The following is an 18,701-nucleotide window of genomic DNA, read 5'->3' on the forward strand; positions in this document are numbered from 1 at the left end:
TCGGTTATTCTATTATCTGAGTTTTTCTGTACTTAAAAACTTTATATAAAAATATACCTTTTTTGGGCTGGGGTTGTGGCTCAGCAGTAAAGTGCTCGTCTAGCATGTGCAAGGCGCTGGGTTCGATCCTCAGCGCCACATAAAATAAATAAGAAAAATAAAGGCATTGTGTCCAACTACAACTAAAAAAGATTTTTTTTAAATAAATAAAATTAAAAAATGAAAAATAAAAGTATAGCTTTAATGAAAATAGTGCACATTTAGTAGTTAAGAAGTTCTAAACTTTACAAGTCTCACATAATGGAGTATTTTAATTTTTTTTACATTTTAAAAATACTATTTAATACTTTAAATGTTTAATTAGAATTGTAAGTTCTATTTCCCAAAACAGCAAAAAAAATAGCACTGTTTTACTTTTTTCAGAGAATTAGAGGCTCTGGGAAAAGAGTTAGAGCATCTTTCACATATTAAAGAAAGTGTTGAAGATAAGGTATTTGCATATATATATTTTTCCCCTTTGTTTTTTTATGGTATATATGTGTGTCTGTGTGTGTTTATAGATCAATTTCAATAAATTTTTTCTTTTTGTTAATATAGCTGGAATTGAGACGGAAGCAATTTCATGTTCTTCTTAGTACTATCCATGAACTTCAGCAAACATTGGAAAGTAAGTAGAAATTATCTAAAAAATGAATGTTTATGAAGATTTTTCAGTGATTGATTGAGAGGTGTGCCTTTTACAGCTTGGAGAGAGAGAATACCTTCAATTTGTAAATAGAAGAATATCTGGATAACATTAGAAGACACTCATTTGTTCTACTTTTTAAATATATGCAGAAGCATTTTAATTTTGTAGTAACTGGTTTAAATATATATCTAGTTGTTTAAATAGGAAAAATTCAAGGATGTTAGATAACAGAGTTTTTATTGGTTTTCTATAGTTTATTACTGTAAAGTAATAAATCAGGCCCCAGGAAGGCAATGATAAGTAATTTGTGCATAAGAATGTTTGCACACCCAGGCCAGGTTTGGTGGCACTCACCTATATAGTCCAGCAGCTTGGGAGGCTGAGGCAGGAGGATCACAAGCTCAAAACCAGCCTAGGCAACTTACTGAGGTCCTAAGCAACTCAGTGAAACCCTGTCTGTAAATAAAATACAAAGTAGGGCTGGGGATATGGCTCAAAACCCACTCCTGAGTTCAATCCCCAGAACCAAAAACAAAAAAACCTTTTGTATACCTAATGAATGGTAGGTACTTTGAGGGAAAATATATCTTTCCCTTAGATATATACTTTTAAAACTCAGATTCCCAAAATAATGAGTGAAAAAAAATGAAAGACATGTAATGAATTTTAAATCATTTATAAGGAAGAGAAGACTTGCTATTGATTATAGCCAACTGGAAATATCTGTTCACTTGATCTGATTGTCCCAAGGCCTATGTTCATTTTTTTAAGTGAAATCTGTCATACAAATTTTAAATTTTGATTCAACTAATAACAACCACCAAACAGCATTTTTAAAATCAAACATTTATGTGAGACAGTTGTAATCACAGACTGCCATTTTATCATCTTTTCTTTAAAAGTATTGGTTAATAAAAGATAAAAATGTTTCACATGTGCATTAAGCATAAAATGTTGGCAAATTTGACTAAGGTTTTGTGTTTCTTTTTCAATTACAGATGATGAAAAGCTCTCAGAGGTAGAAGAAGCTCAAGAAACAAGCATGGAAGCAGATCCTAAGCCCTAGGCAATTGAATCACTGTTCCCCCAAAATATTGAAAGAGCTACATAATCTTAGTATGTTTAGAATTTGTTGTGCTCTTGACATATATTTCTTCATACAAAGAAAAATGGCTTCAGTATATATGTTTTTATTGAAATGCATTTTTCATTCTTAAAAAGTAGGAAACAACATCCAAAAATGTTTAATAAAATATCTTTAAGTTACATGTTTGTGCCCATTAGTAACTGGTAACATTGACTGCCTTATAAAATAAGTGAAGACTGAGAAGGTGGCATTTCTAGGGTGTATATGGGATGATGAGTCAATTTCTGGAAATTATTACCACTTTAGAAAATGAAAATGAAGTCCATGAATAGGCCACAGAAGGACCATGAACCTGTGAAATTACATGCACAGTGTTTATGGTGTATGTTTACTGTGGGAAGAGGTACTGTGATATTAAGAATCACTGGTGTCAGAGGTAATTATAAGATCCAAAAGTAAATCCATAGGCATTGCTTTCTCTTTCACTCTCCCTCTCTCTAGTACTTAAAGAATGTAGTTGTTAAATGTTTTAAGTTTTTTCTCTACTGTTTTGACCTTTAGAAGTCATTTTCAATAAAAAAATATATTTATAAAATGAAAAGTTATTTGAAGTAAATAGTTTAAGATGATCTTGCATAAAGGATTTTTTAATCATAAAAATTGAACTAAGTCTGGATCGTTTGTAATTTTCTTAAGTATTACACATGCAGTTCTTGTTAGGTTCCATTCTCATCCATTTATTTTAGTTCAAAGACATGACATTTTCCATGAATCATACCTTCATTATGTTACGTTTTTATAATTTTAATAAGACTTTTTATATTTAAAAATGAAAAGTTTAAAATTAGCTCAGTAGTAGTCATATAAGAGTGTCATAATACCTTTAAATGCTTCCTCTGATTTCATCTGGCATGTTTCAGGAGAAATTTCTTTGCAGCGTTGCTATACCCTGACAAAAGTTTCTTTTTCTCATTATTAGTGAGCATCATTAAGCAAAAATTTACGCCTATGGACTCAGACATTAAAATCAATTTTTCAAAAGTGATTCTTTTTAAAAAAATTCTTGGAGAATATTCTTTAAAATTCACCCTTATTTTTTAATTCACTAGAGAGATTTATTCAGGATTATGTACCAAAAAATCAAAGTTCCTACATAGTTAGCTCTTTTATATTTATTTGTTTTTATTGTTTTAGCTTTTTTTTTTTTTTTAATTTATTCTAGTTAGTTAGCTCTTATCTAGTTAGAAACAAAATCAGAAGCAGCAGGTACATGGGCAACACATATTTTTCAGTTTATACTTCCACACGGTTCTCTTGGATATCTTCTGGAACTGCTTAGAAGACTGAAGTATTTCATCTCCTAGAAGCTCACACTGTTGAAGCTCAGCAAGTCTTTGGGCCAACAGTTTCATGGATTTATCCGACAATGTTTCTTTGAGGTCATCCACCTGTGACAGATGAAACCACATGTTGGAAACACGTGTCAAAACCAAGGAGATAGATGTCTGATGTTTTCAAGCCCCAAAGTATTATTCTAATTCAAGACATAGCAAACAGAGCTTTAAAACATAACATTTACCCCCTGGTGGTAAAGGTGATCTCTTTTCTTCTAAGAAGTCTACATGTATGCCTTCATTTTAATGGAATTCACTTAATATTTATGGGGCACAGAGCACCATCGAGGTGCCCTTAGCAATCCTTTGGCCACTCTCAGAATGCCCCCCTGCCCTGCTAACATTATTTCTTATTGCTAATTGTTAATTATATCCAAGCTGTCTGGGAGGGCTATGTGTTTAGTTAGGTTGGGTCCTCTGATGCTTCACACACAGAAAGTAAAAGCCTTTGTCCACTACCTGCATCTGAAGCTCTCCTATTGTCAGACCTGATTTTTGAAGAATTCCACGTTTCTTTTTTTTAAGAGTTGGAAAGTGTAGTCTTTTCTTTGGTAAATATGGTACCTATTAGAAAAATGCAAAAACAGATCAGATCAGAAAATACCAATGCTATTTCTATGATGAAGCTTAAATAGGAATTCTCACCCTTTGGACACTGTTTCATAAAGTGAACATTGGCCACATAACAGCATTGGGTTGGAGACCATATTCTTATTATTCTCCATGCCCCATGTATCTCCTTTGTGCCCAGAGCTCCCTTTGAAGAGATCTATAGGGTGCAGAGAAATTAGATTGTCTGGCTTTGAAAGAATATACAATGTCAGGGGAAAAAAGCAGGTCATTCGTAAGGGAAAGAAGAAGAAATTGCCTCTGCAGCTGCTGAGCACAGTGAGAGTGTGGGGCTGTTGTGGACCAGTGCCCCAGAAAGCTCATTAACACTGGATCCAGTTGTTAATTTGATCTCGTTTCTGCAGGTTTCCTTATTTTCAGGGCAGTCATGACTCCAAACATAAAAAGAAAGCTCAGGGTGCTTTTTTACCCCATGCCTGACACTTTTCCCACTGTCCTTAGCTTGGTGGCTACAAGTAACCTGTCCTGAGAGTGTTGCTGTTGGAAACTATTCCAAGGTCATGGCTTCTGGCTGATATGCCTTTTTTAGACTTAATGAGTTCACTGCCTCCTTTGAACTTAATAATTAGCACAAGGATTATTGTGAAATCTATACAGAGTAGGATGTGGGATTATGTCAGGGTCCTAGCCTTTGCCTGACGAGGAGTTTACAATCTGCTGAACCACGGCTGCCCTGCCAGCTTGCCCTGGTTCAAATGCCACTTGCAAGACCTTCCCTGATCACCAACCAAAGCAAGACCCTTCTGTTTTCTCTTCCAGAAAATCTTGTTCTTTTTCCTATTGAGCATCTACCCCACTCAGTAGTTGCCAAGTTATTTCTATGTGTTCACTGACTGCAACTCTTACTAAATCCAGTACCTAGGCAGGATTTGTAAACCAGGATCCATGGGTCTGTGTGCCCTGACACAGGTTGCCTGCAGGTGGATGCCTCTTTGCTGCCCCTACTGGTTACTCTGAGGAATTGCTTTGTGTTTCCAAATCTCCCTATGTTTCAAAAGAAAGTTGAAAAACATCTAGATTTTTATTTGAAATAGTCTGATTTTCAAGCATGGATGATTGATTCAAATATAATTTTGAGAACATTGTGGGGGGAAAACAAAAATTTTTATAACCAGTTGCTAATCTCTGCTTTAATGTGTTTCAAGACATGAAATTCTTATTTTAATTAGAGCCAAATTTATTCATTTTCATCTTTAAGGTCAATGCTGTTGTGTACTAGGAAGTCCTTGTCCTGAAATAATGAAGATAATTATATTATCCTCCAGAAGTTTTAAGATTTGTCTTTCCCACTTTAAACCAACAATAATTAATTTTTGTATGTGCTGTGAAGTAAGGATCCAAAGTCATTCTTTTCCCATATGGATGGCCACTTGTCCAAGTGCCATCTATTCAAAACCTTGTCCATAACCCCACTGCTCTGCAGTACTATGGCACACAGTATTTCTCCTCTATTAGCCTGTGAGTTCCACAAAACTAAGACCATTGTCTCTATTAGCCCCCAAAACTAGAAATTGCCCAGAACATAGTAGGAGCACAGTAGATATGAATTTTGCATGCAAGCGGCCAAATTCAAAGCTAATATGGATTCACTCTGACAGCAATGTTCCAGAGTGCTGTTTGATAAAACTTGCTTTGAATCTGGGCATACTCTATCAGTGCTATTCCCAATACAAATGCTACTACCTACATGTGGTTATAAACCACTTGAAATGGAGCTAGTGCAACCAAGGAACTGGATTTTTAATTTCATCTAATTTCAATTAATGTAAATAGTCACATGTGGCTATTGGCTACCATATAAGCCAAGAAATTAGGACAATTAATACATAGCATAGAAATTGTGACTGAGGAGCTAGAAGTGTAGCTCATTGGTAGAGTATGTGCTTAGCATGCTTGCAACCCTGAGTACTCTTAAAAAAAAAAGTGGCGGGGGGACTCTACAGCTAGGTTTGCTGTGTTTTGAGGCATGAAATTCTTATTTAATTAAAGCTAGATTTATCCATTTTTATCTTTCCTTGGAAACATGGCTTTCTACTCAACTGGGCAAATTACTTAACCTCTGAGAATCATCCCTAAAATAAGGACAGTTTTGCTACCTATCATATAGGGATGTTGTAATAATTATTGGAGCTGATATTTTTAAAGCACTTAGAACAGGGCTTGGAACATAATGTCAGGATTTTTGCTTTTTTGTTTTGTTTTGTTTTTGAAGTACTGGGGATTGAACCCAGAGGCTCTCTGCCACTAAGCTACTCCTCAGTCTCCCCCCCACCTTCCTTTTAAATTTTTGCTTTGAAATAGGGTCTCACTAAGTTGCTAAGTCTGGCTTTGAACTTGTGTTCCTCCTGCCAATCTCTTACATAGCTGGGATCACAGGCATGTGCCACTGCGCCCATAGTAGCAAGCTGAGTAAGTGCTTTATATACATAAAATAATAATAGGTCAGGTTTCTATTTTTAAAAAATAGTCTGGGCTGCTGGGTGTGATGGTGTATGCCTGTAATCCCAGGAACTTGGGAGGCTGCGGCAGGATCACAAGTTCAAGACCAGCCTTAGCAACTTAAGGAGATCCTGTCAAAATAAAAAATAAAAAAATTAAAAATTAAAAAAATTAAAAAAAAAAACAAAGGTCTGAAAATGTAGCTTGGTGGTAGAACTCCTAGGTTCAATTCCAGTTACCAAAAAGAAAAAAAAAAATGGCTTATGAACTAGAGTCTCAGCTACTCAGGTACTCAGGAGGCTAAGGGAGAAGAATGGCTTGACCTCAGGAGTTTAAGACCAGCCCGGGGGACCTTATTGCAGCAGTGCACTCCTGTAATCCAGGGGCTTGGGAGGCTGAAGCAGGAGTATCACAAGTTGAAAGCCAGCCTCAGCAAGTTAGCAAGGTCCTAAGCACCTTAACATAATCCTGTCTCTAAATAAACTGTATTTTAAAAAGGGATGGAGATGTAGCTCAGTGGTTAAGCCCCCCTGAGTTCAATTCCTGGTACCAAAGTGGTGGGGGGGGTAATAATCATCGGCGAGGGCAACATAATAAGACCCACCTGTTTAAAGAAAGAAAGGAAGGAAAATAAAAATCCAGTTTTTTAAATTAAATTATGACATTTAAAAAAATAATCTGGGTAACTAAAGTTTATACATACCATCTAGCATGGCACTGTTTATGCTGTACATGTGGCCATTTCAATTAATTCAATTGAATATCAATTAAAATGGAATGAAATGAAAAACTCAGTTCCTCAGTGGCCCTGGCCACATTTCAAAGTCTCAAAAGCCTCACGTGGCAAATGGCTACTTGACTGGACAATGAAAGCTGTGTTGTCTCAGAATGTTGATTGGATGGACAGCACTGGTTTTGTGAATTCCTCTCCACACAGCACACAGGGAGAGGCCAAATGACTAACATACTAACTTGACATTGAACAGTTGAGCAAGTCAGCATGAAGTTCCAAACTCCCCTGTTGCCCAGACTATAGTAGGAGCTGAAGAGTTTGAGCTTAGAAGTAGAGGAATCAGACCTGAATGCCCCTCTCTCTGAGCCCTAAATTCTTGGATAAAAGACACAAACAGCAGATTTAAAGGATTTACTATAGGGGACTATGGTAGGAGAGAACTCTTTTTTTTTTTTTTAAATCCATTAATGTTCTCATTTGCAGATCTTTAGAGGCAAGTTTTTTTGTTGTTGTTGTTTTTTTTTTTTTTTTTTTTTTTTTTTTTTTTTTTTTTTTTTTAGCATTTTACCTTTTGCATCCCTGAAGGAAGAGATGTCACAGATAAGCGCTTGGTGGTTCTCTTGGCCTGAAGGAGCGTATTTCCTTGGGTTATCTCCTCTGTCTCGGCTTCTACAACATCAAGTTGTATAGTTGCTTGGAAAAAGAAGAAAAAAGACCCATTGAAGAGCACAGGAATAAACCTATTCTTCCTATTTGAAATGATTCCGGAAAGAGAGCAATATACACTGCTGCCTCAGTAGCTTTTTTCCTTTGGGATTAAAAGCAAAAAATGGATTTGGTTTTCCTCTACTGCACACATTTGCCTTATGTGATCGTGAATCTTGCAGGCATCATCCCAATCCTGACAAAGTGGATACCGGTCTCTCTCAGAGGCTTAGCTTCACACTGCAATGCTTGCACTTTAACATTGCAGAATTAGAAGAAGCAACCTCTTGCAGAACCTTCTCTGATCCATCTAAAGTAAGACCCTTCTATCTTCTGAAAAAAAAAAAAAAAAAAAAAAAAAAAAAACAGTACCTGCTAAGTATCTACCACACTTTGAGTCACTAAGATCTCTCTGTGTTCATTGAATTATTAGAATAGTAATCTTCAAGTAGTTTGAGTATTTATTGTTGATCAGAGCAGAATTTAAATGTGTTTTCTAGAAATGATGGCCAGAACTTAGTCACTCACATACCATTTGAATGTTTTTTTTCTCCACATCCGGGAGCCATGTGAACCCTGAATTTCATAATATTTTCTTTATAACAATTCAGTTTCTAACTCAATAAGTATGTTTATAAAGGCAACTTTATTTTTTCTTTTTTATGTTTTTATTAGTGTCTTCTTATTAAACATAATATTTGAGGTTCATTTTGACATAATCATATAAGTGTGGGATATAATTTACCAGACTCAGCAAGTCAAGGGTCAAATGTTTTCTTTCATATAAAGGCAACTTTAAAATGCTACCATAAATTGAAAACCAGTATCACAAATAGGCATTAAAATTTATGTGGTAAAAAACAAAATCATGTCATTTTCTGCAGAGGGCCCTGAACTTGAGGTTACTCTTCCTTTATTAAAAAAGTGGTGGGGGAGGTAAGAAATGACACTTTTCCTTGATTATGCTAAAAGGAGTAATGGTACTGGCAACAAGGGGTTTGCAATTTGCTGTGTTTCAGAGTCACTTCACACTGGGTGCAGCACCCCAAATCATCTTGTCCTGCTTAAGGTCCCTTGATAAGGACTTTTATGGAAGCATCAAATTTCAATAAAGATGCATTAACTATTTGACAACACCACCTATTTATTCTGCAAGGACCTCAACTCAGAAACTCTGACCAGGCCAGGTGCAGTGGCACATACCTTTAATCCCAGAGGCTCAGGAGGCTGAGGCAGGAGGATCGTGAGTTCAAAGCCAGCCTCAGCATAATTGAGGTCCTAAGCAACTCAGTGAGACCCTGTCTCTAAATAAATACAAAATAGGGCTGGGGATGGGGCTCAGTGGTCAAGTGCCCCTGGGTTCAATCCCCAGTACTAACCTCCGTGCAAAAAAGAAAGAAACTCTAACTAGAACTGATGACTCCAATCCAACCCATTGCTTCTAATCTTGGCACATGTTGCTTCTACCTCTAGCAGTAAACTCTTCCATCTTCCCTGTTCTCCATGTCCACCAAATGTCCCAAATGCTTGAATTATGGTCCACTATTCTTACTGTACTGGTCTTGCCCTTGTCTCGTGCAGTCTCTACTCTGCAGCCACAGCTATCTTTTAAAAATATAAATCAGATTAATAAATCCCCAGCTAGGTTCAATGGTTTTTGATCGCTGTTGGGAGAAAGTTAGAAATTTTTAATGTGGTCTACCACATCCTCACCACCTTCTCCAACCAGACCCTCCGGGTTCTCTCTGTTCCAATGCCCTCCACCTGCCACTGGCTTGTTGTTTTCATTTTGTGGTTATGTTTGATCCTCTCTTGATATTAAGGCTTGAACATGCTCTTCCTTCTTTTTGGAAAACTGTTATCCCACTCTTTCCTTATCTAACTTTAGTCATCTTTCAGAGCTCAGTTTTATCATCCTTTCTTTCTTTAGGGAGACCTTTCTGAAAGCCCCCCTAAAATGAGAGCATCCATTTCCATAGCACCCTGGGCTTCCACTTTGCCTCAAATACAATTATATGCATAATGTTTAAGTCCCTCTATGTTATAACTCCATGAGGGCAGGGGCCACGTCTGTTCTGTTCGCTAATTGATCCCTAATTCTGCGATCGGCATAATAATAAGCACTTTTGCAGACATTTTATTAAGTAGGTAAAAAATATGTTCTGGCTGGGTGCAGTGGTACGCCCCTGTAATCCCAGCTGCTCAGGAGGCTGAGACAGGAGGATTACAAGCTCAAAGCCAGCTTTAGCAATTTAGCGAGGTCCTAAGCAACTTAGCAAAACCTGTCTCAAAATAAAAAACAATTTTTAAAAGCGTTGAAGATGTGGCTCAGTGGTTAAGGCCCCCCTGAATTCAATCTCTGGTACCGCCCCCCCCCAAAAAAAAATTCTGGAGTTCAATAGAAAACTGTCTTTGGGCCACAGCAAACACAAGGTAATAATATTTGAGCTGCATCCTAAAGGATGGGCATGTTTTCTGGAGAAATCTAGACTCTCCAGCTCTGGTCCCACTGGTATATAGAAGTACATCCTCTTTGTTATTTTCGACAGAAATATACAGGTCAACTCCTGCCAGGTAATTGCTAGATGCTTGGATGCTTATATTAGCAACTATTTTTTCCAGAAGACAGAGTTTGTTTGAAAGGGCAATCAGTCAGCTGGAAGCCATCAATTTTTGTTTGTCTGTTTGTTTCTTTGGGTCCCCCCATCCCTGGAAAATCCAGGTCTGCCGGCCAATCACTTATGAAATGTGAGGTTACCGGGCTGCATATGTTCCCTGCTACTATGCCAAAAGGATTAAAAACACAGAAGATATTTCGGGCAATGAAATTATTGAATAGGAGACTGTAATCATGGACACATGACCCAAATGACATTATATATTTATCAAATCCCACAAAGCTGTACAACATAAAGAATGAACCCTAATGAAAGTTGTGAACTTTGATTGATAATAATGTATCAATATTGGCTCATCAATATGGCAAATCTATCATACCAAGGCAAGATGTTAATAATAGGGGAAAATCTAGAAGTAGGGGAGAGAAAGAAGATTATACAGGAACTCTCTGCATTTTCTGCTCAATTTTTCTGTCAACCTAAAAATGCTCTAAAATACAAAGACTATTGATTAAAAAAAAAAAAAGCTACAAAGGAGAATGCAAACATTGGTGATACTATTAGTTGTAATTTTATAGAACTCCAAACAACAGCATTACTGTACTACAAAAGAAAAAATAAAGATTTGGAAGTTAATAGTTCAAATATTGATCCTTCCACACAGTACATAAAAAGTAGATGCAAAAAAAAAAAAAAAAAAATCAAACCTCCTTTCTGACCCACGCCACAAATTTTATTCATTTATTCTCCCTATGCCCTCCACTATTGGAAGTCAACATTTGAAAGGCTGTATCACCGTTTTCTCCAGAAATAAAATCCCATTTAGTTTTTTGTTGTTGCTGCTTTAGTAACAAAGATTGAACCCAGGGGTACTTAACCACTGAGCCCCATCCCCAGCCCTTTTTTATATTTTATTTAGAGACAGGGTCTCACTGATAGCTTAGGGCCTCACCATTGCTGAGGCTGGCTTTGAACTCATGATTCTCCTGCCTTATCCTCCCAAGCTACTGGAATGACAGGCACACAACACAGTGCATGGCTCCACTTTAGTTTGATTTTCTAATATGTATGTATGTACACATACACATGTATGCATCTTTGTGCATATCTATTTAAATAATGAGTTACTTTACACTGACTAGACCAGTAACTAGTAGGACTTGGAAGAACCATAAAGTCAATCTAATCCAGTGCTTCTCCAAACGTACACGAGTCAACTGGGGATCTTACCGGAAATGCAGCTTCTGACTCAATAGACCTGGGAGGAACCTGAGATTCTACATTTTAAACTAGCCCCTGGGAGTTTCCATACTTCGGATGGTGTGTTAGTCAGCGTTCTACTTTCTATCACTGTAATGGAATACCTGAGATCATTGACTTTGTGAAGAGAAAAGGTTTGTTTTGGCTCACGGTTTTAGAGATTTTAGTCCATGATCACATAGACTCGTGGCTTTTAGGCCTTTGGTAGGGCTGCTGCATGGCAATGGGGGGAAGCACATGGTGGAACAAAACCAGGAAGCAAACGAGAAAGAGAAAGGGACAGAAGTCCCAAAATCCCCTTTCAGGGTACAACCCCAGTGACCAAGGACCTCCTAGAAGGCCCCACCTCCCAATAGCATGAACTTGTGGAAATAAGCCTGTAAACATGTCTTTGGGGACATTCAACATCTGTTATGGCTTGGATGTGAGGTGTCCCCCAAAAGCTCATGGTCTGGCTTCTGAGGGCCTTAATCTAATGGGTGACCTGATCACCCACCCCCACCCCCAGTGGGATTAACTGAGCGGTGACTGGAGGCAGGTGGGGTGTGGCTGGAGGAGGTGGGCTCTGGGGGTGTGCCTTGGGGTTGACATTTTGTCCTAGTCAGGCAGAGCTCTGTCTCTCTGCTTCCTGGTGCCATGTTCCCAGCAACTGGCCTCTGCCACACACTTCTGCCACCACGCGCTGTCTTCTGAGGCCCTGAGGAATGCAGCCCGGCCATCTCTGGACTTAGACCTCTGAAACCGTTAGCACACAAACAAACTTTTCTTTCTGTCATTGTTCTTGTCGGGTCTTCTGGCCACAGCAACGAAAAGGCAGATGAAAACAGGACCCAAAGTATTGCAGGTAGCAAAAGGCTCCATCTTGTTCCCCTGTCTGTCTCGGGTCGGGCACCTGTGGATCAGTGGCCATGGTCATTACCGTTCTGTGCGCGCTCTCCCACTCTTGGTTTGGTGGACAACTTGGGAGGAGTAAGCTCCTTGACAATCCTAGGAAGGAGGCCTTGTGCGTTGGGACCCGGGGCTTTCCCATGGGGAGTGCAGCCCTCTCTGCTGATACTGGCTGGCTTGCCTCTGCCCTTGTGGGACAGCATCCTCCTAAACGAAGTCTTGATTCTCTTCACCCATTTTGGTTTCTGATTTTGCTGGCTGGCACGAGATCCCGGGTCACTTTCACTGAAGGATTTCTCTCTGGGGAACAACAAATTTTGTTTTACGAAATGGGTGGACGCAGCTCTGTGCCATCTAAAGAGAATCAAAATAGCTCGCATCAAGGACACGGAGAAGTTTAAAATGAATAATTGAAGTTCATTAAAGGCAAAACTTCAAATGTAAACAAAGGATGCAATTCCAAAAAATGAAACGGAAGGAAAAGAATCAGATTACAGGAAATAATAATAATAATAATAATAATAAGCCAAAGCAACAATTTGATACTTCATCAACAAATGATCATGAGTACAATTCAGCTGCTATTTCACCTGATCCTCATAGCACCGTAGGAAGTGTGGTGCTGAGTTCAATCCCTGGCACAAAAGAAAAAAATGTGTATGTATGCACACATACATATATTCATATATATAAATATGTATTTTATATATAAAATATATATTTAAAAATAAATAGAAATGTACAAATATATACTATATTTTTGTGCCAGTGATTGAACCCAGGGGAACTTAATCACATCCCCAGCCCCTGACTTTTTAATATTTATTTCTTTTAGTTGTACACAATACCTTTGTTTTTATTTATTTATTTTTATGTGGTGCTGAGGATTGAACCCAGGGCCTCCCTAGGTTGCATGCACTAGGAGAGTGCTTTACCACTGAGCCACAACCCCAGCCCCACAGCCCTTTTTATATTTTATTTAGACACAGGGTCTTGCTGAGTAGCTTAGTACCTCCATAAGTAGTAAGGCTGGCCTTGAACTTGCGATCCTCCTTCCTCAGCCTCCTAAACTGCTGGGATCACAGGCATGCACCACCATACTTGGCATACATTATATTATTATCTTCATTTTATTAATGAGTAAAGCTGAGGCATAAAGAGGCTGAATTCACTGACCAAGGGTAGAATGCAGGCGTTAAGCCAGGACTGTGACTGTAAGAATCTATTAGCTCATATTCACAAATTGAAATCCTATTTTGACATAGATTTTGCTGGATTTAGAGGCTAATATGATGAAAGACGAGAGTTTATTAGCAGAGTCAATAAAGAACATGATCTCTAAGACCCTTTCCACACTGCAGTTACACTAGAACACTCTTTTAGGTAAAATGCTTTCAACTCATGTTTCCAAAATTCCAAATACTTCTGTACTATCTTCATGATTTGGGCATATTTTAGTGATAAACATACACAACTCTTCCTGGGAGTTCTCTAATTCATCTTTTAAGCCCTTGTATGGTATTGCATAATGTCATTCTTACACCAACATCCCCATTTTACACAAGAAGAAAATTAAAGCTTGGGAATATCACGTAATTTACGCTGGGATGATCCTCAGGACCATGCTGTTAACCTCTATGCAAGAGTCAGTATCAGCCAGACCCTGATACAATTATTTGCCTAATATTTTTTCAATTAACTGGTTTTGGTCAGCTTCATCCAATACAATACTATTATTGAAATCTGAGGTTTTTGTTTTAATTAACCTTTTTATTTTGAGTCAACTGTAGATTCACATACAGTTATATAAGAAATAATATTGGCCAGGCACAGTGGTGCACACCTGTCATCCCAGTGGCTCAGGAGGCTGAGGCAGGAGGATCGCAAGCTCAAAGCCAGCCTCAGCAACTTAGCAAGGCCCTAAGCAACTCAGAGAGACCCTACTGGAAAATCCTGCGTACTCTTCACTCAATTTTGCCAAACAGTAACATCTTACAAAACTGTGCCACATGATCATGATTGGAATGCTGACGTTAATGCCATCAAGACACAGAAGGTTTCATGGGAGCTAGAATCCCTTCTCTCACAGCCACACCCATTAACCACTTGCCCCCACTTTCTCCTTCACCCTGGCAACCAGTAAGTTGTAATTTTTGCATAATTTTTATCCTTTTAAGAATGTTATACAAACAGGATCATATGAATATAACCTGCTTTTTTTTTTTTCCCCTGTTCTGGGGATGAAACCCAGGGCTTCTTGAATGCCAGGAGAGGGCTCTACCATTCAGCTACACTTTGAAAAATTGAGATGTATCACAGTTTCTTTGACCATCACTCAGTGAAGAACATTTACATCGTACATCGTTCGCGGCTATTATGAAGAAAGCTGCTATAAATGTCTGCGTATAGGCTTTTGTGTGAGCATAAATGTTCATTTCTCAGGTAAAATCCCAATCACAATCTATTATGATTATCGTAACTGTAGTACAATATGTTATACTATTATTATGATTTATTATATTTTGTTACATATATGATATATAATATAATATATTTCTGATATGGGTTAAAATAAATTAGCAGCCATTAAAAATGTTCTCCGTGTACTACCTACAATATCTCAGGTACCACCAGTAGTATATGTCCTACGCTTCAGCAAAGCACTGTTCTAAACTGAGCCTAGATCTTTCAGCATCTGACGGACATACTCATCCATGGGAAGCATGCAAAGGAGTTTCAATGATCTTGGTCTCACTCTAGGAACACAATTCCTAATTGTGTGCCCTTTTTTTTTTTTTTTTTTTAATGTGTTATTTAACCTCTGTAAACTTTGGTTCTCTCTTTTGAAAAATGGGTGTACTATTCTCCGACATGTGAGAAAAAAAAAAAGGACATAATTTTCTGGGAGTAGTGGCACACCCCTGTAATCCTGGCTACTTGGGAGGTTGAGTCAGGAGGATGGCAAGTGTGAGTCAAGCCCTCAGCAACTTGGTGAGACCCTATCTCAAAATGAAAAGATAAAATGGGCTGGGGATGGGGTGTAGCTCTGTGAGAAGGTGCTCAGTACCAAAAAAAAAAAAAAAAAAAAAAAAAGAAAGAAAGAAAGGGTAGAGGGAAGAAGAATTTATGTACTTGACATCTAATCAATTATTCAATAAATGGCAGCCTTTATTAGCATGTAGATGGGATCTGTGTGGTGAGAATGTAAAAGGCAAAGAGAGAGCCCCAAGACGGTGACCTCATGGGCTAGCAGCTTCTTTCTGGGAGTGTGGACAGAGCTCTGCAGATTGTGCACACACAACTTCAGAGTGGTGTTAGTCCCTTCAGTGGTGCAGAGGAATTAAAATAATTTTCTGGTAGATGACAATACAGTGTTCCTAGGAGGGAGCATCGTTTTCTAATTTGCCCAAAGATAATTTATGGCTAGGATTAATCTCCCAGGGGCCCCTCTAAGACACTAAGTAATTTTAAAAATTTTAAATTTATACTGCCATCAATATGAACATACATACTCCTCCACTCACACAAAACAAGAGAAATATAATTTCAGGAGATTCAGGAATGCTCTGGAAAGAAGGCCACGTCTAATTAGTCTCTGAATCTCTAAAAGTGTGTCTCCCACTCCCATCCCTGAGGTATTTATAATTAACGAAGATGATTTGCTTCAGGGCCTAGAGATAGAACCCTGTGCTTTCTGCTGTGCAGAAATTTTTTTAAAAAAAATTTTTTTTTTTTTTTTTTTTTTTGGTCTTGGGGACTGAACTCAGGGGTGCTTAACCACTGAGCCCCATCCCCAGCCCTTTTTTTGTGTTTTATTTAGAGACAGGATCTCATTGAGTTACTTAGGGCCTTGCTAAGCTGCTGAGGCTGGCTTTGAACTTGAGATCTTCCTGCCTCAGTCTCCCAAATTGCTGGTATTATAGATAGGCATCACCACAGCCAGTCATCAGTAACCTGGATCTAGCTTCTCAGCTCTCACTTTGCAATATTTCATTTTGTCCATGGAAGTTTGGAACTTTGATCTCTGATGTTCAAGGCTCATAAAAACAGCTCACATCTATATCTCTGAGCTGTAGCTCAAGAGTCTGCTCAGCAGCCTAAGAAACTAGAAAATAAAATCACCACACTGATTTTCAAAATTAAAAGGTATTATGTTTGGAATATTTTATGCCTGTCTTCATGGTTTTGTCATTGTTGAGAAATGTCAGGTCTAAGACTGTTTTGATGTTTCATTAAAGAGTGTGTACTGGTGAAATCGGATCAGTCAAATATGCTGGGACAAGGAATAGGAAGCATTGATTGTGAATTTATTTGTAGGATGCACTAATGAATTTTCAAAATACTATTATTTGCTAGGATATGACAAGACTTTAATTCTGATGCTGAAAATATCAACTTAGCATCAGTACTTTCTTTCATCTCTAATTAGGACACTTTAAAACATCAAATTCAAGTGGGGAGTAAAGGCTTTCCGAGTTAAAACTTTCTGATCATGAAATGAGGCTTTCCTAATAGAACTAAGCTTCCTGAGCTAATGCAGTACCTCCTTCTCCTTAGGCCATATCAAATCTTCATTTTTTTCTTTTTCTTTCTTTTTTTGTGGGTGGGTACCAGGGATTGAACTCAGGGCCACTGGACCACTGAGCCCCATCCCAGCCCTATTTTGAATTTTATTTAGAGACAGGGTCTCCCTGAGTTGCTTAGCACCTCGCTAAGTAGCTGAGGCTGGCTTTGAACTCACAATCCTCCTGCCTCAGCCTCCCGAGCCATTGGGATTACAGGTGTGTGCTACCATGCCTGGCCCCAAATCTTCATTTCTAAATGCAGTGTTGAAATAGAGATAGTATCATGTCTAATAATCACAGTGAGTTTTTTTTTTTTTTTTTTTAATGAAAAAATCCCCAAACTCTGCCTTGATGGAAATGACCAGTCTGCATTACTTACCTTTCAATCCCTTTCCTTTCGAATGTGTCATCTTTCTCTCTGGGTTGCTGGAATCTTTGGTACTGGCCAAGTTTTCCATAGGCAACCTTCAGGTCTGGTAAATACAGCTGAGGAGTGTCCATTGCTGCTGGTAGCTGTTTTGGATTTCTTCAGCTCTGGAGTTCACGACTTCCAAACAGAACTGTCAAGTTCTGGGGTGTTTGGGGCAAGGTATGGAGGGAAAGTTTGGAATCTTTTCCTTATTCCCTCCCAGATGTTAGAGATGGTGGGTTACTGGGCCTGGCCCTGTTTATAAGGGCAGAGGGCTCAACTGTGATGCGTTTGGCAGAACTGTGGGAAATTCCCAGTCGCTTAGAGAAATCTGAAACTCAACAAAGAGAAAGTGAAAGAGACAGAGACACAACAACAGGAAGGGAAATTGTGGAAGTCTAGCACCCATTGCTTCCCTTCTCTCTCTGGGATCCACTGCTCTTGTTTCTCCCTGAGGGTTGGTGTTTTCCATATCCTTCAGTATCCTTCATAGATTCTTGAACAAGACAAATGGAGAAACAGCGTTCTGATCATCCAACCACCACTCCCCCCCCCCCTTTTTTTTTTTTCTGCCAGGGATTGAACCCAGGGGTGTTTAACTACTGAGACACATCCTCAGCCCTATTTTTGTATTTTTATTTAGAGACAGAGTCTTGCAAAGTTGCTGAGGCTGGCTTTGAACTCGTGATCCTCCTGCCTCAGCCTCCCTAGCCACTGGGATGACAGGGATGCACCACTGCTCCAGCCAACAACTTTTAGTTGCATTGACAATTTAAAAAAATCACACCGAATTTTGTCCTTTTTTGGGAGGCGGGGTACCAGGGATTGAACTCAGGGACACTCAACTACTGAGTCACATCCTTTTTTGTAGTTTATTTAGAGATAGGGTCTCATTGAGTTGCTTAGGGCCTCACTAAGTTGCTGAGGCTGGTTTGAACTCATGATCCTCCTGCCTCAGCCTCCCAAGCCCTTGGGATTACAGGCGTGCACCCCCGAGCCTCCAGCTAGCTGTCTTTTAAAGCACATGGCTAAAAAACTTGACTGCCTGCCTACCTGCCCCATTATTCCTGTATTTATTTTATGAAGAGCAAATTCTTCCTAGGTGGACATTTTACCACAAGGTGGCAGCAGACACTAGGACTTATTTCTGTTACTCAGTCCCTGGAGTTGTTCAGTCTGACCTAATTGGATGTTGAAGAAGGCAAACACTTCTAGGAAGATGTTGGGAGACAGAAGAAGAAGAACTTTGACTTCTGTGCTTGTATTTATCAGTAAACTGCAGCAT

The 18,701-nt window shown here is 38.7% G+C and overlaps 2 protein-coding genes across 5 annotated transcripts in view; one reads left to right on the plus strand and one right to left on the minus strand.

The window, feature by feature from the left end:
* Positions 1 to 2,376, plus strand: part of Thoc7 (THO complex subunit 7) — an 18,846-nt gene extending 16,470 nt beyond the window's left edge. For both annotated transcript variants that reach the window (XM_076870464.1, XM_076870544.2), the window contains exons 6-8: positions 424 to 490; positions 598 to 667; positions 1,687 to 2,376. In XM_076870464.1, the coding sequence (XP_076726579.1) occupies positions 424 to 490; positions 598 to 667; positions 1,687 to 1,754 (205 nt within the window). In that variant the 3' untranslated portion in view covers positions 1,755 to 2,376. The remainder of the gene's footprint in view (positions 1 to 423; positions 491 to 597; positions 668 to 1,686) is intronic.
* C1H3orf49 (chromosome 1 C3orf49 homolog) lies at positions 1,969 to 17,701 on the minus strand. Of its 3 annotated transcripts, none has more exons than XM_076870279.1 (5): positions 17,387 to 17,701; positions 12,474 to 12,742; positions 7,540 to 7,664; positions 3,629 to 3,733; positions 1,969 to 3,223 (listed from the first exon to the last, which is right to left on the minus strand). In XM_076870279.1, the coding sequence occupies exons 1-5, from the start codon at positions 17,506 to 17,508 to the stop codon at positions 3,029 to 3,031; spliced, it is 816 nt and encodes a 271-aa protein (XP_076726394.1). In that variant the 5' UTR covers positions 17,509 to 17,701; the 3' UTR covers positions 1,969 to 3,028. The 3 variants fall into 3 exon arrangements, with proteins under 3 accessions (XP_076726394.1, XP_076726326.1, XP_076726486.1); XM_076870211.1 differs by having other exon boundaries at positions 12,474 to 12,796; XM_076870371.1 differs by lacking the exon at positions 3,629 to 3,733 and having other exon boundaries at positions 12,474 to 12,796.
* Between the last annotated feature and the right edge of the window lie 1,000 nt (positions 17,702 to 18,701).

This window comes from Callospermophilus lateralis, chromosome 1 (genome assembly GCF_048772815.1).
Source record: "Callospermophilus lateralis isolate mCalLat2 chromosome 1, mCalLat2.hap1, whole genome shotgun sequence".
Classification (NCBI taxonomy): Eukaryota; Metazoa; Chordata; class Mammalia; order Rodentia; family Sciuridae; genus Callospermophilus; species Callospermophilus lateralis.